We start from the raw sequence: 27,456 nt of genomic DNA on the forward strand, positions 1-27,456 counted from the left end.
AACTCGCAATGTACTTCGGGATACCTAAAAAAAAAAAACTTTGCTAATAATCTACCATGAAGCAAGGTTGAATTATTACCTTGACCTGACACATACGGTTTAGCAAAAGATAATCCTGTGATATTATGTGAGGTTAGGCAAAATTGACTTTAGGCATAATTGGGAAATTAGCAATAAGGCAAGAGGCAAGCTGGTGGTGGACCTGCCATTTATACCATATTCCTCTGGGGGGAAAACCCTCTCTGTTACCCAGGGCTCATCCATCAATTCTCAGGTTTTGGCTATTGTCCCTAAACTTACTCTGTGCTTCAGAGTGTAGAGCCACAGCCTAATTTCATAGATAGATGCAGTTACTTCAGGCATCTTCTGGAACAAGCTTCCTCTGGTGATATGAATGGACCCTGTTGCTGTTTAGAAATGCTGGCCTTTGACAAAGGAGAGTCAGACCCCCTTCATTGCTATCTTCTATCTTCTAACTTTTATGTTTTATTGATTTTGTTGAAATTTCTTTGCTTATTATAAAATGCCCAGCGTTGCTGAGAGTTGAGTAGCATACAAATTTAATCATTAATTAATACTTTTGATAGGCAGTAAACACGGCTGCTCTTTTCTCCTAATAAGCTGGCAGAATCCCTTGAATCTTAAAAGTTATTATGCCCATAATCTCAGCTGTGACAGCCAGAACCTAGAAAAACAGTCCATATTTTTTAAAATTTTTAAGAATTTCTGTATTATTTTTTATAAATAACTAAAAGCAGTGATCCTAATGTTCCTTCCTCCTATTTTCCCCTACAACAAAAGTAATCCTATGAGATGGATTGGGGAGAGAAAGAGAGAGGGGAGGGGGGGCTGGCCCAGGATCACCCAGTCCAGCTTTCATTCTTAAGGCAGGATTGGAACTCACAGTCTCCAGTTTCTAGCCAGGTCCCTTAAACAATAGATCCAATTGGATCTTTCTATACTGATCATCGGATAAAATGAAGTAAAAATTCCTCGGCTGAGTTTCCTATGTCTTGAAAGCAACGGTATCTTTACTAACATCTGCCTTGCTCTATCATTTTCTTATATGACTATTCTATATAACGATTTTTTCTCTTGCTGGCAGAGCTTGCTATGCAATAAAGCATCTTCAAAATTCTCCTTAAATTGTGGTCAAGAAGATCAGAACAAGCACCAAACAAGTATTTGATTATCACCTTTCTGCAGTTCCTAGCAGCCAAAACCAACATATTTTTTTCAAGTTCACGTGGTGGACCATGATTCTTGGTTGGTGAAATGGACTTAACTTGGAAGCTTGAACATTGTTAGACCGTACTATTTTGTGCAGCAGGATTGGTTAATTACAGCTCTGAAGATAACTTTTAAAGATTTTTTTGGTCAGTGGGCTGTGACTGGTTTATTCTGAGCAGTGTTGGGTAGTAAAGTCTAGTTACCCATCACTTTTCTACAAGACCACATGCTGATGCTAACTCAGGAGAACTGTTAGCAATGATACACTAGCTCAGTCCAGCTTCTGGCATTCCCTAGAATGCTGGCCTAGAAAAAAAGTAACCGGGGTCATGGAAGGTAAGAGGACCTTGCCAACTCCGTAAAGATACAAAGTACTGAAAACCGTCCTATATTGCAACTTAGACTGAAAACTTCGTATCTGCGTTGTCTGCTTCCACCTTATTCTTCAAGCTTAACCACCTCAATCCTGTTCTCTGTACCAAGAGAACCATTACTTCTTGGAACTGACCTCACCTATAATCTTATCTAAATGTCTATTGCTTCTCTTGGCCTGACTCACTCAAATAACAAGTACCCTCACTGTTTGCCTTGCAAACATCATTCTCATCACAACAACAGCAACAGACGACAAATGCCATCTCTGCAATGAATCTGAAGAAACAGTGGAGCACCTTAGTTAGCTGGTGCAAAATTGCTGAGAGTGATTACAAACAATGGCATGACAAGGTAGCAACAATATCTGTAAGAAATACCATTTACCTGCAAGTAAGAACTGGTGGGACCAAAACATAGAAAAGTAATGGAAAATAAATAAGTTAAAGTGCTCTGGGACTTTAGAATTCAAACATGCAAAGACCTGAAACACAACAATCCAGACTTAACAATTGTTGATAAGAAAGAAAGAAAAAATCTAGATAATGGACATTGCAATATTTGGAGACAGCAGAATAGAATAGAAAAAAAACTGGATAAATCACAAATCACAAACTTGCAAATTGAAGTAGAACAACTGTGACAAAAGAAAGCAAAGATAGCGCCAATAATACTTGTCTTTGGTGCAATCTCAAAACATCTGAAGCACCATCTGAATACCTTTGGTATTGACAAAATTATCACTAGTCAATTGCAAAAGGCCGTTTTATCTGGAACAATTTGAATCCTGTGATGATAGCTTTGACATTAATGTAAAATAATACTAAAAGATATTAAGCAACTACATCTGCCTATCCCAGATCCTTGAGAAGGACTTGATAGATTGATAAAAATGCCACATCCAGTCTAAACATCTGGCTGATTGTGCAACCAACCATAATAAAAAATTAAACTTGCATGCTTTCTAACTTTCAATGACCCTGGGCAGCTCACAACAATATAAAAAATATAATAAAATCAATAAAAGATAAAGATAAAAGATATGGCAAGCACCATAGACCAGATGGAATGAAGCTAGCGGTCTCACTCTCCTTTTCCAAAGACCAGAGTGAACAAACAATAGCAGAGCGGGGATCATGTAGAACAGTGTTTCCCAACCTTAGGAACTTGAAGATGCGTGGACTTCAACTCCCAGAATTCCCCAGCCAGCATAGCTGGCTGGGGAATTCTGGGAGTTGAAGTCCACGCATCTTCAAGTTCCTAAGGTTGGGAAATGCTGATGTAGAATTTGGGCACAACATTATTCCAAAGGGAAGGCACTGGTATATAAAAAAAAGTACACTTCCTGGGTCTGATAGATTATTTAATCAAAGAAACCTGGAATACACTAATCCTACAGGATCAGATTGGTTGGGCAGATGCTATAGGAAACCACGTAAAGAATTAACTATGCCGTTTGGGCCTTTATAACAACCAGCACCTTGAGCTGCACACAGAAGCAAACTGGCATCCAGTGCAGTTTGTATTGTACCGACATTACATGATGAATACCGAGGCATGCAGATTACTTCTTTCGCTAATGTACTGTGGACAAAATGAAGCTTCTGGGTAGTCTTTAAGAACAGCCCCATGTACAGCACGTTGTCAAGTCACAAACTAATCAGGTAATGACTGACTATCTGAACGACTCCCTGATCTAGGACATATGCTATAAGAGAAGTGGATGGTCTGCCCATGGCATACGTTTTTTTTCATTATATTGGTGTCACTAGGTCTTTCTCTCTATTTAATTTCTTAGGACTGGAATTCATTTTTATATCAGATAGGAGCTTAATTTCACAACTGTAATGAGACTAGTTATTTCCACTTAATGAGAATCTATTAAATGAACACAATTAGAATAAAAATCTTGCATTTGTTCTGGGAGGAGCCAATTAGAATTTTAATAAATCTTTCTTGTATTTCCATTTTATCTGCATAAATTGTTCCTTTAATTATAAATGTCTTTCTCATCTATAATTTATAGATTTAAAACACTGCTGCTAGCTAGAATCTAATGGAAATGGAAATGGAACAAGTAACAAATAATATATTTGACAAAATGGTTTCTTTCTTTCTTTCTTTTTTTTGCAACCACCATTGTTTAGCATCAAGAATTTCAACAGGGTAAGTCCAAATTCTTCCTAAACAGTTCCAATATTCAAAATAGTTTTCTTTCAAAAGACAGACTTTAACTGACAGGCTTTATTTTCTACTTTACATATTTAAACTATTCCAATCTTGTTAAACGCTCACATAAGTAATATGAAGAATATTTTTTAAAAACCCAGATACATAAATAAACAACCAACCTCCATCTTTTTGCATGGTCAGGTAAGATGACAATTTCCTTCTTGTTTGTTTTTATCAACTGGATCTGGAATTTCACATTCAACTAATGTGCACATCAACATTTGTTACAAAGATTGTAAAAATAATTTTGACTCGTAAAAACTGGCATAAAATGAGCTTATTTAGAATACATATGTTTTTCAATTCTGTGCCCCTTCTGTGTTACCTTCGTTCCTTCCTCTGAAACTTTTATACCATTCTGAAAACCCAATTTTATACACACTCACAGGGATTAATATAAAGATATATATCTTAACTGCCTGACACATTATGATAATTTTCTCACTTTTTAAACTGTGCACAAAAAGTATACTTTAATGCTTTTTCTACTTCTGCTGGTGAACAATTTAAGAACTTACTTAAATAGCCGGACTCTGTAGCTTTTAAAAATATTAGTAATTTTGTTTTGAAAGCAGGAATGGTCCTGCTACAACCTACGGTAAGTCTATTTGCCTCAAAATGAATTTTTGAAAAGTTGTCTCTGTAGGAGATGGCCTTGACAACATCCATCTATTAGAGATTTCTCTCACTTTCTTTAAATGATTCCCTCTTTTAGTTCCTAATCAATGGCAAAAATCTGCAATGCCAACTGCAGCAGCTGCACATGCTAAGCACGCGTTCACACAGAGGCACTGAAACTTGCACACAAAACAGGGCTTTCTTCGGATTGCTGGTATTTTGAGAGTTTCATGTGATGTATTTGGCTATGTTTCTTTTAATTCATTCTTGCTGCTGCTCAGAGGAAATCATGCCTGGCCAATGTTGGCTCAAGAGCAGACACTACTCTAATCAAGACCCTAGGGGAGGGTGGGCAGTAATCTTCCTTTATGAGTGCTGAAAATGTGAACAATGTTGAAAACAAATATATTCTTTAGAGGCCTTCAGTGATAAGACATGAACAATATGCTTGCAAACAAAACCTAGCATAGGGGATAGGAACTCTAAATAATTGCCCTCCATTGTGCTTCACTTCTAACTTCTCATCATCAGCCTTCGTATCTCCCTGAACTGTTACCATGTCTACGTACAGAATCAACTTAGGATTTAAGCCATCTTTATAGAAATCCTTCACAAGGATTTACTTTTTGTTTGCCTGAGCATTCAGAAGAAGAAAAACACTAATACTTGCACAGCTTGAAAATGTAAAGATCTGCAAATACAAGTCTACCTCTATTTCTTTCAAGTTTCAATAGCAGCCTGTCCTCTTTCTCACAACACGATGTGATAGGAGGCCATGATAGTCTATCCCCCTTTGCTTGAATTTTTCAGTAGTAATTTTGCCAATTATGGCTATGCCCCACTGCATCAACTCAGAGTGAATATTATTAATAACAATCCATCAATTTTAGTTAATTAAGTGAACCTGAAGAATCACGAGTGAGAATCACACTCAGTTTGTTCAACTATTCTGTTCATTTTGGAGGGCTTCTGGAGGAAGAAACAGTGGGCAGAAGACAACTCTGCAAATAACAAAGCCGACAACTTCAATGAAGAGCTGGTGGGTAGATCAGCTCTTCAATAATTCCTCTCCAGAATCAGAAAGCACTTGATATTCTCCACAAGTGCCCTAGACAGCTGCTGTTTGCTAAGAGATCTAGACTCTAGCAGGCTTAGAGTTCTGGGAGATGGAATAACCATCTTGCTCAAACCATCGCCAGCACCTTTGAAAGGACACTAAGTTTGCATAATTCCTTTTCAAATCACTTTCAGGAATTACTCGTTAACTGTTTTTTAGATATTAGAAACCTTCGGCTGGACAAATTTGAGGTGAGCTTTTTTCAATTCTTAGCCAAAGAAAGTTTTAACTACAAGTTTAAGAACTTAATTTGTGTTTTTTTTTAATAAAGAGCAAAAGGGCGATTAAAATTTTTACAAGATACAAATGGACTAAGGGTCCAGATAAAACCAAAATAAGATTTTGGAATTAATTATGAAGAACCCTTCCCATGGGAAAATGCTTCTGTTTTTATTTTATTTTATTTTTTAAAAAAAACATAGATAAGACTAAAATTTGAACTGGTTAAAGGTCACCCAATTGGCTTTGTGTCTAAGCAGGACTAGAACTCTTGGTCTTGATGCCTTAACTGCTACACCAAATTGAATATATATTGTGTAAAAAGTAGAGAAATCCCACCCCCTCCCACCAAGGGGAAGTGGTAGAAAAATGCAAAACCTCATAAATGTTATTTTCTAACAAAATTTATGGGAACAATTTGGGGTCCAGAAACATTAGTGAAAATTGATGCTATTAGAGGTCATTTGTTTTGCAAATTCCTATAAGCAGTAAATCAGGGCTTTTACTCTAGATAATAGATATATTCCAAATCCACAAAGTGTTTTCATGTAAGTTGTCCATGATGGACATAGTAGCAATTAAAAAAATCTATTATGAGTATAACTATACTTTGGATTAGCATAATATGCATTTTTCTAATATAGAATTTTTTAAAAATACACAGTTCTAATAAAATTACCTGAAATTAAATGACCCAAAGTTACTGCATATTGTAAGGATTATAGACTTCAGGTTCAGTTAAGGTCAAAATACTTAAATTGCTCACTATGCCTGGAATTCCTCAAATAGATCCTTATCAAGATAAAAAATGTTGCTCTATCTTCTTGTTCTCGTTAGCCCCTTAGAGCTTTCATAATTTAATTTTGAAGTCAAACCTGTACCAGCAACTGACCGGCAGCTGAAAATATTTCTCCAAGATCTTGGTGGCTACTAAAATGTCCTTTTTTTCTCTCAGACTCTTGCGTCCAAATTACATAATCTGCATGTTTGGCACAAGCAAGAAGGACATACCCAACAATCTTAAAATGGGGAGGGGGGGAATTAGGGCATTACTCTTTCCCTTTACAGAAAATATTTCATTCGAAGTTTTTTTGTCCATTGACATTTTTCTGCCTCTCTTAATAGTAAAATACTGTATCTGCCTATCAGTTTCAGTAAACTTGAACGTTGCAATTCACACAATTTCAGACTTGCAGAACCTCATATATCAGTGGTGGCGAACCTATGGGACGTGTGCCAGAGGCGGCACTCAAGAGCCCTCTCTGTGGGCACATGTGCTGCCACTAGCAGCTCGTGTAGGTCCATTAGGCCACCACAGCAGCCCGAGGTGGGGCCAAGTTGCATCGGGTGCATGAGGGGAACAGGCTCCATGCGCGGGCCAAGGGCAAGATCTGCAAGGGGGCCAAGATTACCAGCAGCAACCTGCTCTCCAAGCAAAAACAGATGCCTCCCCCCTCCCCTACTCCACCTGCTGCTGGAGGGCTGGGCCTGTATTGGCAGCAGACTGCAGAGCTCCAGAGTGTGCCGGTTGAGGGGCCGGCAGGCTTGGCTGCTGATGGACACCGTTGGCCCCCATATGCTCACTGATCTCTGTCATAAATGCACGCTGGTTGCCAAGAGACTGAAGCACAATCATGTGACCACGAGAATGTTGCGATGGCTGAAAGTTGAGGATCAGTTGCAAATTTCCTTTCTCATTGCTGTTGCAACTTTGAATGTTCAATGTATAGACAGTGGGTAATAAAGCCTACCTGTATACACTTAAGTTGAAATAATGTGTATTAAGCTTAATAGAATTTACTTCTGAGTTAAACATTTCTGGAAGTGTTTTCTAACATCTGTCTTACTAGATCATCTAATATAAACTACAAAATTATGCAACTTCTTTATAAAGATAAATTACCGGTATTTTCCCCAATTAATGATCAGTCATTTGCAAGATTCTGTTAAGGTATATAGCCTTTAGAGTGAACACGGCTTTGAAACATACCAGTAAGGAACTTGCCAGCTTGTTTAACCATATGTAACGTTATTTAGAAGAGAGTCGTACCTTTCTAACCGCAAAAACAGTCCCAAAAGATACGTTAGATTTGTATCTATGTTATCAATCTATAGATACATGGTGAATGATCCAAGGAAAATGCAATCTTAAGCTTACCTTTTGCATATTTGGCTTGATACAGCGAACAAAGAAAGGGTTGGATGTGCTTAACGTTGCCATTAAGGAATGCAGAGAATCCTGAGAAAGAAAGAAAGAAAGAAAGAAAGAAAGAAAGAAAGAAAGAAAGAAAGAAAGAAAGAAAGAAAGAGTTAAATTTCTAACCCATCTCAGAAGTTTTCCTAATAATCACAATAGCGTCACCTGGTGGCACAGTATACAAACCGAACTATGGTTTCCTTATCCTTTTTTTTAAAAAATAAGCTCTATGACACAGTAAAATTAAACATCAGAGAGACAAAATCAGTTCTGCTACACTATGCGTAATGTGCTCATCCTTATCTAATGAGGGGTGTCAATGGCCTCAAAACTGACAGAGCTGAATAAGTTAAATATTTAAATCAATTATCACTTATAAAATTTATACTGCAAAACAATGTTCAGTTGCTCCTGAACTACAAGGACGGAGATTCTTTTTATGCAGAATATATTTGCCCATAGAACTGCCGAGTAAAATATCAAATTTTGCTTTATCAAGAGATAAACCTAAAAAAAAGAGTCTGCTTTATCTTTAGGGCAGGCTTACACCTGATGATTTATCATGGCATCAAACCAACTAGGAAAACAAAGAGTGAACAACAAATAAATATTTTATTTTAAATGATCAGGAAAACGTTCTGGGGGGAAAAAACCCCATATTCATAGTTGGAGACAACAGTCATTTTTTTTTCTTAGTTGAAAGTGATTTGATAGGAGATTTAGGCAACAATAATCTACAAAACACTATGTCTGAAAAAGCTCAGTGGATGATAAAAAAAAGCAACCTTAAATTGTAAGCTGACTGTGGGCTTCCGATGCTTGCTCCCAGACTTCAAAGTATCTTGACCGCTGCGGCTTGAAACATGCTCAAATAGGTCATATATGAAATCAAGGCTGAAACAGGAATTTACATAATGTTTAAATAAGTAAGAAAAACAAAGACCTAAAGCAAAGTCTATTACACAAGGATTGTTCTTTCCTTTAAAAACACGGCTGCTTTTTTATTGATACTTTTTCCACAGCTTGCCTGCTTGAAATGGCTGACAATCCAAAATTGGACACTAAGCAGACTTATGTACTCTCATTATTATTTCCTCTGAATCTAAGAGCTGAATCAAGATAAGTATATAGTGACCAGAAATGGACTGTCAGCACATTACAGAGAACACAGATGAGATGACCATAACCCCGTCATCTCGTATTACATTAAATACTATTTCTCACATTTTGTGTATCCCAAGGATATTCTTCTCGTACCTATAAAGAACAACTTCTTACGTTTGCTGAACAGGCATATAGTGTTAAAAGCATATGTCATAATATTTTTGTTAGCTTTTAAGAAGCTACAACTCTCTGCTGCTTTTACCACAATGGATTAATAAACTAAACTAGACTTCTTTGCCCCTGTTGATGGGATGACCAAATACTTTTATTTACTTATCAAATTTATTTGTCACCCAACTTACAGTTCAGGCAACTCTGATTTAGCAGACATATTTCAGAATCTGAAGTTTTCTAGGTGTTCCTGAACTGTCCCTAACACCTAATGTCCAGGTCAATAGTGACAGCTTCTAAGAGTTGGTTGGTTAGTCAGCAAAATCTAGAGAACATGGGTTACTTATCTCTGAAATACAATAATCTCTTGAATATGGTACTGAGCTTCTGAGGGAAAGGGCATAAACAAAACTAATTTTACATCTATTTATTTTAGAAAACAGTTGTGCTATCATTCCATATTAGAACTACTGCTCAAGGTACCATACATTATTTGTGTAAAGAATGTTGTGTAATAGTCTGTTAAAGAGGGATAAAAACTAATTATAAAAAAATTCATCTAGATTCTGGATGTTTATAACAAAGATTTGGTTTATTCTAATAACCATGAATTTATTAACATCAAACTCTAATAATAAAATAATTTCCATTTGGAATATGTCTATAGTATAGATATTAAGATCCTTCGTAAGAAATTATTTTTTTGGCAAACACATAGTTTTGTGTGTTTGCCATTATATTAGTCTCTTCACATGATGTAATTTCACATATTATGTTACAATTATGTGTTTATCTTGTTTGGCATTTGTCTATCCAGAAAAACCCACCACACTCAATAAATATGAGAAGCATATCAATCAGAGACTTCTTTCCTCTCCAATTTAGGATTATGTCTTTAAGAATTAACTCAACGAAACTTACAGCTTTTATCTTTATTGCATTTTTCTCTAATTTATATATCTACACATATATAGACATCTATTCTATTTGCCTATGTTTGCCAAATATTTTTAGGTGGTTCCACTTTTCATAAACAGAACAATTTTTTTGACACATCCCCCCAAAATACACACTATCCAAGAATTTGTACTGAAAAGGCTCATGAATCTCTGCTAGAATGACATTCAAACTTTACATTAAATACCTTTTATGAAATACTCTGAAAAACTATATCCATGTCAAATATATACACCCCCAATGAAATGTAGTACAGATATTGTTTATAGCTGGATTCTTCAAACATGATCACAACCTAAATCAAACATCTGGTTGTTGTTTTTTTGAATATCACTAAATCAAAATTACGGCTAGTATTTCCCATGCTTCAGGATACCTTTTAAAATGCCATGTTATTACAGAGAACCGGGAGAAAGGTAAAAATGCTTAAAGTAGAAATTGAATGTCATTCTAGTAAAAAGCCACTCCCTTGACATGCAACATTGCATAATATTGGCAAACCATTCATAAAATTAACTCCATCCCATCATTTAGGGAAGACAAAGGTCTGGCATCTCTCTTACTAATCAAGTATATTCAGAAACGTAAACTCCGAAAGATGGAAGATCTACTATCTTGGTTCTTCTCTTTAGAAATACAGTACTTTCCAATGTACAAAGTATATCCTAAAAGATAACTAGACAGATAAATAGTTTAGGACTGATTTCTACATTTTCCCCATACTCCCTTTCTTTCTGAGCCTACAGTTTTCAACATCTTAACAAGGCCAGGATCTGAGATTACGGCTACTGATTACCTGCTTTCTCGCAATAAGTTCAGAAGATCATCCCTAAAAGTGTCCCTGTTTTTCTCCAAAATTCCTCTTACATCATACTGAACCTGTTTGAAAGAGGGGGAAAAAGTAGCTTTTTAACCTGTCTTATTAACAATTTCTCACAGAGGCACTATTATAAGGAATAGAAACATATTTATTTATTAAATTTTTATACCATTATTACTTTATAAATAACTGAAGTTGGCACATATACTTAATACTCCTGCTTTTTCTATTTTCCTCACAACAGCAACTGTAAAGTTGGTTGGTCTGAGAATGAGCGAGTGGTCCAAAGTCACTCAGCCAGCTTTCTTGCCTAAGGCAGGACTCGAACTTGGTCTCCTACTTTCTAATCAGCACCTCAATCACGACACAAAACTGGCTCTCACATAACTCAAAACTTCATTTAATTTGTAAGTTGTTGCAAGAAAAAAACAAACCTGCTCCTGAAACACTTTTTGGAAGAATTTCAATAAACATAGAAAGAAAGATTACCTCCCCAGCATAGTGTTTCACTCCGAAGTTATGGATAGCAACTCTTGGTTTCACATAAAAAGGATTGTTCTATTGATAAGAAGAACAAAAATAAGTCAAATCTGTTTAATTATAAAGAAAATAGAAAAAGGGGAAATCTTCTCTCAAACTATGCTTCTCAGAACTTGCTGAAAGATGATTTTTTAAAAAAAAAAATCTGCCATGTTTAATTATTATACTTTTTTTAACATTGTGGCTATACAGGCACTGTATAATGGCTATACAGGCACTGTATAAAATTAAATCTCCTTCAGGAAAAATGTAAATTGACAAAAAATATCTTGATATTAATTTCAAGGATTAATAAGTAAAAATTTTAATTTTAACAAACAGATTTGCTCAGTGAAAACCCAGAACTTTAACCATCAAAATTTACATTAGCACTGTATTTGAAATTCAGGGAATTTATAAACAAATAAAAAGAACATTACTTACTGCATGCTGAATGTGTAACTTTGCCAACAGGGTTTTATCTGTAGCTTGAGGAAAGTGGCTCTCCTCATTGATCAGAGCCAACAAACCAAGTTTCTAAGCAATTAAGACACAATAAGAAAATATGTTAAGTAGGCCCCATATTGTTCATGGCCCCCCTCTGTTGTATAAATGGGAGATATATACTGCTTCTACCATCTAGTCTGTGTGTGTGTGTGTGTGTGTGTGTGTGTGTGTGTACACATACATACACACACACAAACACATGTATATCATGAAAAATCCTGCATGGGAACCTTTCATCATATGACAATGGAACAGTAACAGCACCTGCACAAGTGGAGCTGCTAGTGTGCAGGTTGTACGGCCCATTTGCACATGCATGCAGGGGCTAGCAGTGGCGGCTAACACCTGTGTACATGCACAAATAGGGGCCGCTAGCACTGTGTGGGTTTTGTGGCCCATTTGTGCATATGTATGGGGCTAGCGGTGGCAACTAGCTCCTGTGCGCATGTGTAAATGGGGCCGCTAACCCTGTGTGGGTGTGCATGGCCCCATTTCTGCATGCATGCGTGTGCACAAATTTCCCAGCTGCTCCCAATCCCTCCGGGCCACCAGCATGAAAACGTTGGTAACCTCTGTGATATGCCATAGTAGTTTTAAGACAACTGTTAAATTAGGCAGTTGCCTTTGAATCCTCTGGCAGGACAGACTTGCTGTTGAACAACTAGAGCAGGGGTGTCAAACTCAATTTCATTGAGGGCCGCATCAGCATTGTGGTTGCCCTTGGGGGGGCAGGTGGGTGTGGCTAGGGTGGGCGTGGCCTACTGGTTGGGCATGGCTGGAGTGCGTGTGGCCTACTAGGAGGGCATGGTCAGCTCTACATTGTTCTCGTCAAGGGTGCCTAGCCTGCCCAAAGTAGGCAGGGCCATGAGCTGACCACTTCCAGGTGATGGTGCATTTCTTCATTCCCCACAAAGGGTGATAACTCCCCAGTGTGCACCCAGGGGGCAATGCCGACACGGCAGTAGCTGGTCCCTGTTTCCAGATGGCCTTGAGCTAAGACTGAATGTATTTCAGCATAGATGACCGCCACAAAATTGTACATTGGCTCCTGGCCGGCCTGGGCCAGGGCTAAGGCAGCAGGGACCATTCCCTCACTGTTTCCAGGATGGCTTTGCGGGCCACATGAAACCACTTTGCGGGCCAGATCTGGCCCCCAGGCCTTGTGTTTGACATGTCTGAACTAGAGGAAAATGTATCAGGAAAGACCCTGGTATTCCTGATAATAAGTCAAATTAGACATTATAATAAAGTTAAACAAAATGTACTTGATTAAAAAGACAAGGGCGTAAATAAATATTTTTGTATCAAAAAGAGCTGGGAGGCCTAAACCCAACCCCAAGAACAAATAATGAACCCCATTTATTAATAGACAAGAATTAAAAACATGATGAGGTGAAATCTGTAATTCAGCTGTGCAAAAGTAGTACACTTTTCAAACATTGTGACTGATCATATGACATATAGCATGCTATAATTTTAGGTAAACAATTATTATTACTAAATCAATATTTGCAAAATCCCCCTTAAATTTTAGACTACTTTATATATCTACCTTTTCAATAAGATCCAAGCATTCCCCATTATCTGTCCAGTCAATGTCTTCCCACTGGAGTCCTTCTCTGAGAAAACCCAAGAAAGAGATTTTATTAAATTGCACAAACTATTTTAGTTGTCCAAGAGAAAGTTGGATGAGAACATGCATCCTTACAATAATGGTACAATTAATTTTATGGGGAATCAAATCTCTAGATAACATAAGATAATCTTTATTGCCATTTTTTACTGTGGGCACAATGGCACACATCAAAAATGAAATTTAGTTGCCCACTCTCAAAGTGAAACACATACATGGCAAACACACCTAAAACATACTATATACAACATATGTATAGACCCACACCCCTACATATACATAACAATAAAATATTAAATACTGTCCATAAAATATTAAATACAATAAATATTTATTTATTTATTTATGTAGTATATTTCTCGCAGAAATGACAGCTGTCAAAGGCCGCTCCACGTGGCCGCACTGACAGCTGTCAAAAGGCCGCCGGCCCCAACACACATGCGCACCCCGCCGTTGACACTGACAGCTGTCAAAAGCTGCGCATGCGTAACAGCAGCCGAGCTGTCAAAACTCACGCAAGCACAGATCCACCAGCCAACTGACAGCCGCTAGCTGTCAAAACTCCGGCTTTCCCAGCTGAAGCGCCAGCCAGCTAACGGGGTTCCCCGGCCCAGTGGCGCATGCGCTATCACTAGGGGAATGTCAAAAGCTGCCAGCTGATCATTGGGCATGCCCCCTTGGCGGGAAAACACCCGTCCCTGATTCGTTGTTAAGTTTGACAGTTGCCTATATAAAGGCTCGTTGTACTGTTTCTCCCTGTCCGGGCTGAGCTAAATAAAACGTTTGAACTGAAGCCACCGTCTCTCTCATCACTGCTCGAGATTTTGCAAATTTATTTATTTATTTATTTAACTAAGCTAAGAATGAAAAACAAATGGATTAACTCAAATATTCAAGCTATGGCAGAGAAAATAAATGACATTTTACAATTCTTACCTGCTATATTCTAATTGCTCTAATGAAAAAATGTGCTTGTTGAAATATTCCTGAAGTTTTTCATTTGCATAGTTAATATTGAACTGTTCAAAATGATTAACCTGGAAAAGGATAAATCATAAGGCAATAGTTAATAACTGACATTCTTAATCAAGTGATGCAAGAGGAAACGGAACAATGTTTAAACATAAAAGTATCAGCTACATATAAATTTTTGGAACATACCTCAAAATTTTCAAATCCAAAAATGTCTAAAATGCCAATGGACTTGAAGTCATCCTTGCCTTTGATTCTGCTGTTGATTTTTTTAATAACCCAGGCAAAACACTGGGAATAAAGTGCCATAGCTGCTGAATCTCGGCTATCTATAGCCTGGTGGTTGATAATAAAAATCAGATTATTTTATGACCCAATGGCATTCCTCAAAGTAATGTTTCTAAGAGATATGACAAGCAATGAAATAAATATCCCTATACCTTATTACTACTTTCAGAATTAAGTTTTCCTTCTCATTTTGTTGCTGTTATGCCTGAGAGTCAGTGTTGACTCTTGGTGACTGCCTGTAGAAGTCCCTGAAGTTTTCTTGGCAAGATTTCAGAAGTGGTTTGTCATTGATTTCTCCCTAGGGCTGAGAAAGAGTGACTGGCCAAAGGTCACCCAGATGATTTTGTGCTTAAGACAGGGTTAGAATTCATGCTCTCCTATTTTCTAAATTGATGAACTACTGATTCTCTTTTTCTTTCCCTAACTGCTACCAAATAGATAAACATTTTTCCTATCTTCCTATCCTTCACTTATGACCATAATTAGAATAAAATAGAATAGAATAGAACACAACAGAACAGAATAGAATAGAATAGAATAGAATAGAAGCTGGAGGGCACCTTGGAGGTCTTCTAGTCCAGCCCCCTGGTCAAGCAGGAGAACCTATACCATTTCAGACAAGTGACTTCTAGTCTCTTCTTAGAAACCTCCAGTGATGGAGTGCCCATGATTTCTGAAGGCAAGCCGTTCCACTGGTTAATTGTCCTCACTGTCAGGAAGTTTCTCCTTAATTTCAGGTTGCTTCTCTCTTTGATCAGTTTACAACCATTGTTTCTTGTCCTGCCCTCTGGTGCTCTGAAGAATGGTTTGACACCCTCTTCTTTGTGGCAGCCCCTCAAATACTGGAATACTGCTTAGGATTGGGATCTTAGTCATTGGGAGAAGCAGTCATTAAGTGAGATGTCCACATGACTACTTCAATCAACGACTGCAATCCTGACACTCTTGGTTGCAGTCATTAAGCATACTGAGTAAAAGAGCTGCCTGCTGAGAAGATTTCAGCTTTGCAAGACAGGTAGCTCTTACCCTCAAATCCTACAGCCTACCAAAGAAGTTCAGCTCCCCTCTGTGCACACAGGGGAAATCCTCTGAGGTACTGCAGGAACAGAGCTGAAATCCTGAAGAAGTCATGTGACCATTGTGTGTGTGATGTTTACAATAGTCAGAAGTGCTTTCCAGGCTGTAAACCACCCTTTCTGTGGCCATTGTAACTTTGAACAGTCATTAAACAACCAATCTTCCTTCCTGAACAGAGCCGATATTTCTATATGAAACTAAGTGTGATTTACCAGGAGTGGACTGACCTGCCCTAGGCTTTAATGTAATGTTGTCTCTCTGCAAGAGTACCAGTGGAAGATTTTTTTCATATTAAACATAGTATCTTTTGGACATGCATACTATTTAGACTTCTGGAAACTATACCACAGTAGAAATAAAAAAATGAGATTTTTTTTCAGAGATCCTAAATACTATATACAAAAACATTCTGTACCTGCTGTACATTAAGAGGTGTTAGAATTTCTTCTCCCCTGAGTATCATTGATCTCTGTGTCAATGCTTCAGTTAGCTGTGTTGAGTCCAGCCCAAGTAACTCTGCAGATCTATTCAGAGCTAAGAACGATAGAGCAACAAACTATAGTAACAGAAAGAGCTACTAAAAACACAGTAGTATTATTTGAGATGATTTTAAAAAGCCGAATAAGCAATTTACTGTTCATAAGTATTATTTCCCCTCAACAGAGTCTTTTTCCTATATAACGTCATTCTCCAAATTAACTGAAACTGATTTTGAAATTTGTCCTAAGTTCTAATTTAAATTACTCAAAATCTGAACTAGAGACAGGAAATAGTTATTCAGGATTATACTTAGAAAATAGCCATTTTTCACCTGTTTTGAAGGACACCTGTGCTCCACCAGCAGTAATAAATTCGATATTGCCAAGATGCAAAATTCCAGCAAGCAGCCTAAGAACATCTCGTACCTCCTCAGTGGTGAACTGCATCACTTCCATTGCCGTCTAGAAAAGACACACAATAGGACTTGAACCTTTTAGCTCATTTGTATCACATAATAACATCCAAGTATCTGCCATGTACAGTATGAAGAGTGTCAAAAAAAAGTATCCTCAGAAGATTGTGTTTCTCAAAAATGAGCATCATAGCCACATGAAGCCTTTCCTGATTTCTTGCCACTTCAATGTTGGGTTGCAGGGAGAAGAGATTCAGATCACAATAAAAACCCATCACTTCCAGTTGTTTCTCAGTTTGCTGTATATGCTTCATGAACACTCCTGCTTGGCTCTTCTGGCTAATCGGCACTTCTAAATGAATCCAGATATCATTAGGCAAATCATAGCAGAGCAATGCTTCAGAAACAGTCATGTTTCTTTCTTAAAAATAGATCCAGAATCCACCATTTGGGGAAGGATGAGTTTATTGTAATTAACATGCAATACTAAACAAATTATGGAGTGAAACAGGTTGATTTAAGAGCTTTTTGCTGGCAGGAGGAACAGAATTATATTTGTTTGTAAAGAAACCAAAAATCTGCTTTTCAGTCTTTCATGTAATGCTTGAAAATTTAAAATATAAGCACTGGAGGTAATGGTGGAGGTGCTTGGTTGTTTGCTTGCAGAAGTTTTGTTACCCAATTAAGTATCATCAGGCACCATCTTCAAGCAAACAACCAAACTAAGGCAGTACCAAGAACTCTTTAATTCAACACTGAGCTACACATATTTTATTCCTAATTGGAGCTACTAGGTTTTCTTCCCCAGACCTTGATAGGAAGGATGGGGAAAAAAAAAACTGGTCAAACTCACAATGACTTCTCTGAATGCTTCTGCGTCATTGATTGTCTTGTCTGCTACACATCCAGACTGATTCAGGTAGTGATAGTTCTCAGGTGCAGATAGGTAAAATGCATCTGAATAGAGGAAAAACATTTATATCATGCTAAATCTAATATTCAAATCTGCTTAAAATCTGCAAGAGAAGTAACAATCAGAATTTTGATAGATTTCTTGGAATAAAAAACTCAGGCTCGTTCCACACAGATGATTTTCTGGAGATTAGTACCAAAGTACTGATAGTTTTCTACAGATATCTTCCTCCCCCCCCCCCGCCCTGGGACGTCTCAGCAAGACTTCCTCAGTGAAATAGTTCAGAAGTAGGGATTGTAACTGTAATCTCTGTAAGATTGAAACTCAGGAGGGGTTGGTGATTGAAGTCTTCCTGGGAGATGCCAATTAAATGGTTGCTGGAAATGGTGTTGTTTCTGTTTTGGTTGGTCTGGCTTGCTTGCTAAACTGGATATGATCCACCACCCAGATAGACAACTGATCCAGGCTACATATAGCAACTCCTACAGAGACTACCAATATTGTTGGAACTGTTGCACTGAAGAAGCCATGCTGGGTCGAGTGGTAAAATATCTGCATAAAACCTGATCAATACCTTGGCATTAATCTCCCAACGCCTGGAGAACCTGACTACAATGTGTGCATGTACATCAAAGTTTGTTTCAATTATTTTAACACTGCTTTACAACTTCACCTAAAGTATGGAAATAGATTAAAATAGGTTCCTCCCCCAAATAACAATGTGCTTATGGACTTGTTATACAATATGTGTTATATACGTTATGGACAGCGATATAGGGACTTGGCACTCAATGTCTTGGTAGCAAGTGGACACTGTAAGTACACTAGCATAGTCTCCTGATTCCCATTTTGCAGTATACTTCCTATACTGTTTCTACTCTATTCAAGAAATTCTGTCCTGTTGCTATTTCCCCCATGATTCAGCTACTCAAGTTTAACATGATGTATAGCATGGGCAGAAAAGAATTCAGATTTTCATGATTTTTATTGTGATACGAAGAAAGTCTGTTTTCTGGGGAAACGATAATTTCTTTTGGAAAGAGCCATTGTTTAAATACAAAACTGAGTCCCACCTTTCTTTTCTCCCTCAATCCCTGCCAGCAGGGCATAGAATATGTGATAATTTCTCTCTCCTGGATTTTGCCTTACTACTCGATTCTATGAGACAAAACATTTAGAAATATATTCAGCAAAATCCTTTACATTTTTAAACAATTCAAAATATTAGGGAAAAAACACAAAAAAAGTTACCTTTTCTAATAAATCTTCAGGAGGCATCAAGTGAATAGGTCAAGGAACAAAATGGTTCAGTTGAACTTGTAAAAAGTGTGATGCATGTATTATTTTTGATGGAATGTTTATTCAGAAGAATGTTAATTTTCTTTAATTTTAAAAGTTCATTCATTATATATTAATTATTATCTTTTTATTGGCAGCTGATCTCAGCGTCTGGTGATGAAATATATTGGTAAAAGAATGAAATAAATCACACAGGAAACAGATCCAGACATAACATATAAAACTCTTTCCCTCTCTCTCTCTCACACATGTATCTTTTGTTTGCTATGAAGAATTAGTACAGTACTCTCAATCTTTCTGACAAGGTTTAAAAAAACCAGAAAAATATGTTCAATTTAAAAGGATTAGTTACTTCTACATTAAGGAGTACTAATAGAAAATAACATCCACCTTAATAGAAATTTTTCCTATTGAGCCAAGCAGCAGGACCAACACAGACTGAAAAAGAGTAACTTATCTAGGATTAATTAGAGCAGACCTGGCTCAGTTTAATCACTCACTTGCTGATACACTGCACAAAAGAATCAAATGGATTATCTTCTTGATTTTATAAAGCTGAATATAGAATTTGAGCTAGGTTGCCATCTAATTGTTAAGTCTGAACAGTTTTACTCTGAAGATTAACATGAATGAGTGATAAAAAAATTAAAAATTAAAAATGTACATTTTCTATTTTTTTCAAGAAAGCTTCCTACATTAAACCATGAGAGAAAGAGAAGAGGATTTTTCAGAGTTTTTAATATTCTAATGTGCAATTTTGGAATAAAATAAAATAGACAAGCTGTGTTTTTTCACCAGATAAATTATATATATATATATATATATATATATATATATATATATATATATATATATATATGTATGTATGTATGTATGTATGTATGTATGTATGTATGTATGTATGTATGTAGATCAGGTTTCTTCCCACGTTCCTTTCATCTTCAGAAAGTTGTGGCGACGTTTCGACGAAATCCCATCCGTCATCATCAGGCCGGAGTGTTCCTCCTGCTGCTACCAGGAGCAATGCATGGTCATCCAGATGCCCAAAACTATATGGCCTCCCCAAAATACACAAAGATGGAATCCCACTAAGACCCATAGTAAGTTCTATAGGCTCACCACTACAAATATATATATATATATATATATATATATATATATATATATATATATATATATATATATATATATATATATATACATACATACATACACACACACACACACACACACGACATTGATGCACACACACACACACACACACACACAGAGCTCATACAATAATTACAAGCCACAGAAAATGCAGGATACAGTCTACAATTTTTCCTCCCTGAATATTGCCTTTCTGACAGAAGTTCAGCTGAACAAATTTCCCAAAGCGACTAGAGTTGTTGTTGTAAACAGTCTTTGCATTGCCAAATGCTTCCATAATTGGGCTGAGGTAAAAAAAAAAGAAAGAGAGAGAGAGAGATAAAATTATGAAATGTGTATGAGTCTCATAAAAATGATAAGTCTTACTGACGGAAATCTTGTAACTCTAACAAGCGTGTTTTAAAAAGGTTTATTCACAGTATAAAATATATCAAGTCATCTCAAACAATCCATGAGCTCCTGGAAAGTTTTTAAATATTCCTTGAAGGAATAATATACCAGAAAGAGGGTGGGGGAGAAGGAGGGGAGAACCTGTTGGGGTGACAGCGCAGCAAAATAGTCTAGACAAGAAGTTGCTCTGTGAGGTAAGATATTCTGTAAATGTGATTTATAAATAAATAAATATAAATAAATATAGGTAAGAAGCTTGCTCAGAAGGACTAGCTCTACTTTAGTGTATGGTTACATTACATTAACAGATTCTTGCACATCTGAAAGTTTCTTCACATGGCCTTTACAGCCCAAAAAACTAGGCAATGTCCCTTCTGAGACATTTACCATGTCCACATTCCTGCTGAGGGCTAAGCTGCCTCTTGTCTGACCTGGGCCTGGAATGACCCACTTTAATTCAGATAACGATGCTCATTTTTCATCATTCAATCATTCATAATTGAAATGTGTTCAAGACTTGAGACCATATGAAGAAATGGGACGGCAATCATATTAAAAAGGACATAGGTAAATACCGAACTGTAACCCGATAAATGACAGAAACAGTGGATATAATGTAAACATCAATCACCTTACTATCACCTTAGTAAGACATAAGGGTTAAAGATACCACGAGGCTTCCATGTCAAATTGGACAAGATAATAAATGCAGTATCAAGAAAGGAAGACTTCTGAATGGTGGTGGGAATGCTGAATTTGGAAAAATAAAGAAAAATGGACTATGTTAAGATGATATGGTTTTGTGAAGCAAATTATTTATTCACAAATTCTGCTTCAAGCAATATACAGATACTGAATATTTGGACATCACCAGATGAGCAATACTGGAATCAAACAGACTACATAAAAGGAAACAGATAAAGAGAAACACAATCCAGTTGGCCAAGACATTTCCCAGTACAAATTGAGAAGAAAGTAAATTATTGGTATAAAATTTACAATGCTTTGGTAGGGCCACACCTGGAATACTGCATCCAGTTTTGGTCACCACGATGTAAAAAAGATGTCGAGATTCTAGAAAGAGTACAGAGAAGAGCAACAAAGATGATTGGGTGACTGGAGGCTCACACATATAGGGAACGGTTGCTGGAATTGGGTATGTGTAGTTTAATGAAGAGAAGAGTGAAGGGTGACATGATAGCAGTGTTCCAATATCTCAGGGGCTGCCACAAAGAAGAGGGAGTCAAGCTATTCTCCAAAGCACCTGAAAGCAGGACAAGAAGCAATGGATGGAAACTAGTCAAGGAGAGAAGCAACCTACAACTAAGGAGAAACTTCCTGACAGTTAGAACAATTAACCAGTGGAACAACCTGCCTCCAGAGGTGGTGAATGCTCCAACACTGGAGGTTTTTAAGAAGAGACTGGACAGCCATTTGCCTGAAATGGAATAGGGTTTCCTGCCTGAGCAGGGGGTTGGACTAGATGACCTCCAAGGTCCCTTCCAACTTATTATTATTATTATTATTATTATTATTATTATTATTATTATTATTATTATTATTATTATTATTATAAAATGAATGGGTTAAAGTTAGAATATTAAAGAAAGAGAGCCAGCAAGGAATGACCTAGAGAACTTAAGAGCCAGAATATAATATAATAAATGTAATAAACGTAACATAACATGGCCTAGATTCAGTACAACTCTGTGATGCAAAGAGAAACTATAGTATTAATTCATGGCATAAGCAACATTTTGCTATCTACATAAGGAAGTATAGGGATATATATTGTGCTATAGAAATAGAGAAAAGATTAGTCCTAAGTAATGATCAACTTAGATAAAATTATTCAAGATGGCATCTCTGTGACAAAAAAGAACAGAATTGCTAAAGCAGTGGTTTGGCAGTGATAATTTATAGCTGTGAAAGTTGGATACTGATTTTAAAAAAAACCTTTAAATGAGACATGGAGACCGTTACTAAAGATACTAAGAGTAAGAACTAACCAAAAGCTCCTGGAAAAAGTAAAGAGTAGCAAGATGTACAAGATTTAACAAGTAGATGTACATTTTGGATACGTGATGTCAATGGATGACAGCCTAGAAAAAAATAACTACATTTGTTATGGTTGAGAGAATTAGATGAAGGAGAAGACAATGGATAATATAGAAATACAAGAAGAGGAGCATCATTGGGACATCCCTGAAAAATTGTTATGTTATGCCACAGATCACATAGTTTGCAACTATAATAGGTGATATCGGTTCGACTTTCCAAAATCAGGACCAAACGTATATAAAAAAATGTTTATCCTCATGCTGAAACCATGCTTAAGGAAAAGTAACTGGAAACAGCTGTAACTCAGCATGCCCCTAAAGCACAATTATGAACACTGTTGTTGTTGTTGAATGATGCTATACATCTAGCAATGTTACCTGACTCAAACCCTTGGTGGAGTGGTTGGGAAAGATCTCCACAACATATTCAACAAGAAGTTGACAACTATGAATTAATATCGCAAACCAATTTAACCTTGAGCAGAAAGGACATCTTTTCTTGCCTTGATAAATTGCGTGAAAGATAGTTTGACCAATGATAGCTGGTTGCTATCATTTAAAAGATATATTTCAAGAAAATAGAAAAATGTATAGTATTGTGTCAACATATAGTTTTTACCTAATTTAAAAATACTTGTACTGAGAAAGAAAATAAACTTTAGAAAACACACAATTTCTAGTCCATTAAACTATCAACAACTCAACCAACTCTATATAAAAATCTGAAAGAGGCTCAGTTAATTTCCTAGTTTGCCTATTGCCTAGGAAATCACAATAGGTTATTATATGGAATCAGATGACATCAATTTAGCTACTCATCCCTGATACTGCTAATAGTTTTGTATTCTATCAACAAGCAGGCAAGCTTCTGCTGAAATAATTTCCTTCTGTAAGTCTTCTTTATTGTTTCCCTTAAGAAAATGCTATGGCACATATATACCTGCTCTCCAAAATTGCTTGTTCAACACTAGCTATTTTCTCCATACAAGAGAGTTCCAGAGAATGTTGGCTTACGGCAGACAAAAACTTGAGAATCAACTTAGTGCTCTCCGTTTTACCAGCACCACTTTCACCACTGGAAGACAAAAAAAAGAAAAGAAAACAAATCTACAGTTAGTCAGATTACCTTATGAAAAGATGGACATTTGATGTAGGTAAATATCTTATGAAAAAGGCTTTTGACCAGGGACCAGTGAACATCTGTGCCATTTCTATAAGCTTTTATATGAAAAAGGCTTTCGACCTGGGAGCAGTGAACATCCGTGCCATTTTTATAAGCTTTCACATTGTTTATGCTAAAGAAATGCTTGTCAGTCAAGGATAACCTGCATTATAAGTTCATATCAGGTCTTACTAACTGCCCTTGTCCTAATCAACGGTCCTAAATTATCAGTGAGAGATGCCTGGAATGTCTACAAACGGAAGAAAAACAATATACAGCAGCAAATATTCCTAAGGTATGCAATCTGACAATGCATTGTACTTGGCCCTAATTCTGGCTGCAGATATAAGGAACAATGCTAATGTTAATATCTTGTTCTCTTACCACCCTTTGGATAAATTATTATTTTAATAGGTTTTTTATTGATTTTCCAATATTACAGCAGTATCTTTGAAAAGCAACGTGGTGTCTGAATTACAATAGTTCCATTTCATACAAATACGTATTATTACAAATCCCCAATTTGTTGTAACCAGTAATTCCTCTCTTTTTTCCTTTAATACATATTATCTCTTATCTAAATTAACATCTTATTGTTATCCATCAGTTATTTAGTAGTTTTCTTACATTTGTCAATACTTTTATATATTTTATATTTTAACATTCTTTCTTTAAGACATCAAACACCTTATATATTTTTCCAGCTTTAATTTTGCATTGATATTAAAATTAAATGTTTGAAGTTTCTCATTTTTATATTTCTGGGTGACTTCCCTTCCCTTTACAAAATTCTCTCCAATACCTCATAATATAAATATACTTCTTATCTATCTCATTTCCATATCAACAAGTTAGTAATACAATATAATATTCTTGTTTTCATTATAGTTTCCATATATTGAAAATTTGCCAAAATTTCACCCATTTCAACATTTAATACATCCTTTCCTATCACTACATCCAAGTATATTAATTACATTATATCATTAAGATATATACATCTTAATCAATTTCATTTAAACAGCTCATTTCAATTTAACTGTTGATATTTATACATTTGAGTTCTTTTTTTTATTAGCCAGTATTTTTATCTACTCATCAAAACAATCTCTCATAATCCAAGTACAATCCTGTCTATTTTAGTGTTTTCCGTTTCAGGCCTCTTAAATATGTCCATTCTTCTTCAATCTTATTCTTGCTTTTTTCCTTTGCCATGTCATTTTTCATTTCCTTGCTTCAGGGTCATCAAAGAATTCTTGTGTTATTGTATCGTATTGAAATGACCCTCCAATCTCCATTTTTGAAGGGTTGAGGGGTCTAATAAAAGCACCAAATCTTCTCATTATTTTCTCCTCTTTTTTAATACAAGTTTTATTGATTTTTTAATATTTACATATACATGTATTTGTGAAGCAATACAGTGGTTAGGTAGTCAAAATAACAAATAAGTTGTAAATAGTTCAGGTTACATCAACAGGGATTCCCTCTCTGATTCCCTTAGTTATCACATAGTCAAAATAGGCAAGTTAATACACTTCTAGTTGTAACCTGGTCAATTAACAACATTTTCAATATATTTTCACTAATACGTATCAATATCCTGTTTTTAAATGTTATCTGATTGCAGTAGAATATTCTAGAATAGCCTACAATATACAAAAGAAAGCTTAATTTTTGGGTAACCCACAATTCCCAATTTTAATAAAGAATAATTCTCTGGTCTACAAAACTTAGATTGTTCATTACAAAACATTCTTATGTTTTACCATTAAAGTCTAGTTTTCATCTTAATAAATCACCAATTATTAGAAAAATATTTTTGTCTTAACTGTTCAACAATTATTAAAATACTATCTTTTATATATAAAATTCTAGATTCTGTAATATAGTTCAAAAGTAACAACTAATATATTCTATAAGTCATCTTAATCATACATCAATTGTTAAAATACTATCTTTTGATATATCATTCCAAATTCTATAATATAGTTCAGAATTATATTCTAAAAGCTTACTTTTGTTTTCCCTTACAGATCTAAAACCTAAATGTAAAATCGGTTATATTTTTTAGAGATTCCCCTTAATCCATTGAAAAGTATTTTTATACTCTATTTTTAGGAACCCCAAAAAAGAAACAAGTTCAGTTTTTTAAATCTTGCCTTCCTTTTCTGCCAATCAGGCTTCCCTTTTGTCATCTTTAAATTCTCAAATGTATCTCCCTTTCTTCCTTATTTGAATCCAGGGAGCGTATCCAAATGTCAATTTTGCAAGGAAAGTGTCCCCTTTGTAACCATTGTAGTTTTGCTTTGATAATTCAGTTTTTGATGATTGATGTAATATAGTTGTCATTAGATCAGTCAAATCTTTTTCTTCTTCCAATTCTATCTGGGTTAGGTAGAAAATAGTAGCTGGCATTATGATTGTCATTTGATTAGTTGAATTCTCAATATAGTGTATTTGAAGGCCTTTAGTGTCTTCACTCTTAGTATTGCTTTCTTCAGATGCTGTTGCTTTTTGAGTTGTTTTGTAGTTGCCATTGAAGTTTGGACTTTAAGGTTTTCTGTAGGTTGCATTTGTTGTTCTTTGAAATCTCCTATTTTAGTGTTAGTTTACACTTCTTCTATTTGGTTTTGGATTATCTTTTCCTCATTTAAAGTCAAAATTTGCTTTGGTGGCTTTAGGTTGTCAGATTTTTCTTGCAATTTGGCTTTAATTTGCTCTGTCATTGCCAAAATTGTGTCCAGTATCAGTTTATAGTCAAGTGGTGGGATATATTCATCCATTTCGTTATTGTTTGGAGCTAAATCTTCCATGGAGGCTATTTTAATAAGAATCAAAGATTATCCACCTCCAAAAGAGTTGTTTTCAGTGCCAGGTGTTCCCACACTTATCTTTAAAAATAATTTCAAGGACAACTCTGTTATTCAGTCAGCTCTCACAACAACAACAAAAAAAAGAAATTTACTTGCTGTACCAAGTTTCGCCACAAGATGTCATCAATAAGATATAAAATGCAATGTAAAAACTTCCTTTTTTCAAATTAATATAGAACTTTTGTAGCATTAGTCCAATTTTTTTCCTTAATTCACAGCTTAGAGAGAAAATAGGATAGTGGATCCCCAGCAAAAAATAGCTTTTTAGTAAATACAGATGAAATTGTTTAATTTCTTTGCTGAATTACTTGAGTTTCTTTTAAAGCTTTAAGGCTTTAAGATTTGTTCCTAGAGTAGATATTCACCTTTTTTTCAAAAAATGGGGAAAGAGATTTTCAGGAAAGTCCCACAGGAAGATGGTTAAGGGAATAGGAAAGGTAAAGGCTCACCCAGGTCCTCCAGATTGCTTCTTAGTGCTAGGTAGTGTTTTTGGCTTTTGGCAGGGAGCGGCTTAGTGAACGGCCATCTTTATGGCCGGTCTCTTCTTCGGGCCAAAGGAGATTGTCCCGGATTCAAGTGGTGGGTTGCCGCCCTTCCACGATCACAGGGAAGGCCTCTTTGCAGTAATTGCCCCTCCAGGGTGATTTTTGACCCTTTTTAGGTCCTCCAAAAAAGAAAGAAC

The 27,456-nt window shown here is 36.1% G+C and overlaps 1 protein-coding gene across 1 annotated transcript in view; it reads right to left on the reverse strand.

Annotated features, from left to right (window-relative positions):
- The window catches only part of MYO10 (myosin X), a 152,854-nt gene that overhangs the window by 52,002 nt on the left and 73,396 nt on the right, over nt 1–27,456 (reverse strand). Inside the window, exons 5-18 of the mRNA XM_083358382.1 lie at nt 23,680–23,814; nt 20,426–20,573; nt 18,912–18,996; nt 17,779–17,882; nt 16,845–16,974; nt 16,449–16,567; nt 14,858–15,004; nt 14,633–14,733; nt 13,616–13,682; nt 12,001–12,093; nt 11,527–11,595; nt 11,014–11,096; nt 8,771–8,879; nt 7,947–8,027 (exon numbers count right to left, since the gene is read on the reverse strand). Of these exons, the coding sequence (XP_083214508.1) occupies nt 7,947–8,027; nt 8,771–8,879; nt 11,014–11,096; nt 11,527–11,595; nt 12,001–12,093; nt 13,616–13,682; nt 14,633–14,733; nt 14,858–15,004; nt 16,449–16,567; nt 16,845–16,974; nt 17,779–17,882; nt 18,912–18,996; nt 20,426–20,573; nt 23,680–23,814 (1,471 nt within the window). The remainder of the gene's footprint in view (nt 1–7,946; nt 8,028–8,770; nt 8,880–11,013; nt 11,097–11,526; nt 11,596–12,000; nt 12,094–13,615; nt 13,683–14,632; nt 14,734–14,857; nt 15,005–16,448; nt 16,568–16,844; nt 16,975–17,778; nt 17,883–18,911; nt 18,997–20,425; nt 20,574–23,679; nt 23,815–27,456) is intronic.

The sequence above is a fragment of the Vipera ursinii genome (assembly GCF_947247035.1).
Source record: "Vipera ursinii genome assembly, chromosome: 3".
Classification (NCBI taxonomy): Eukaryota; Metazoa; Chordata; class Lepidosauria; order Squamata; family Viperidae; genus Vipera; species Vipera ursinii.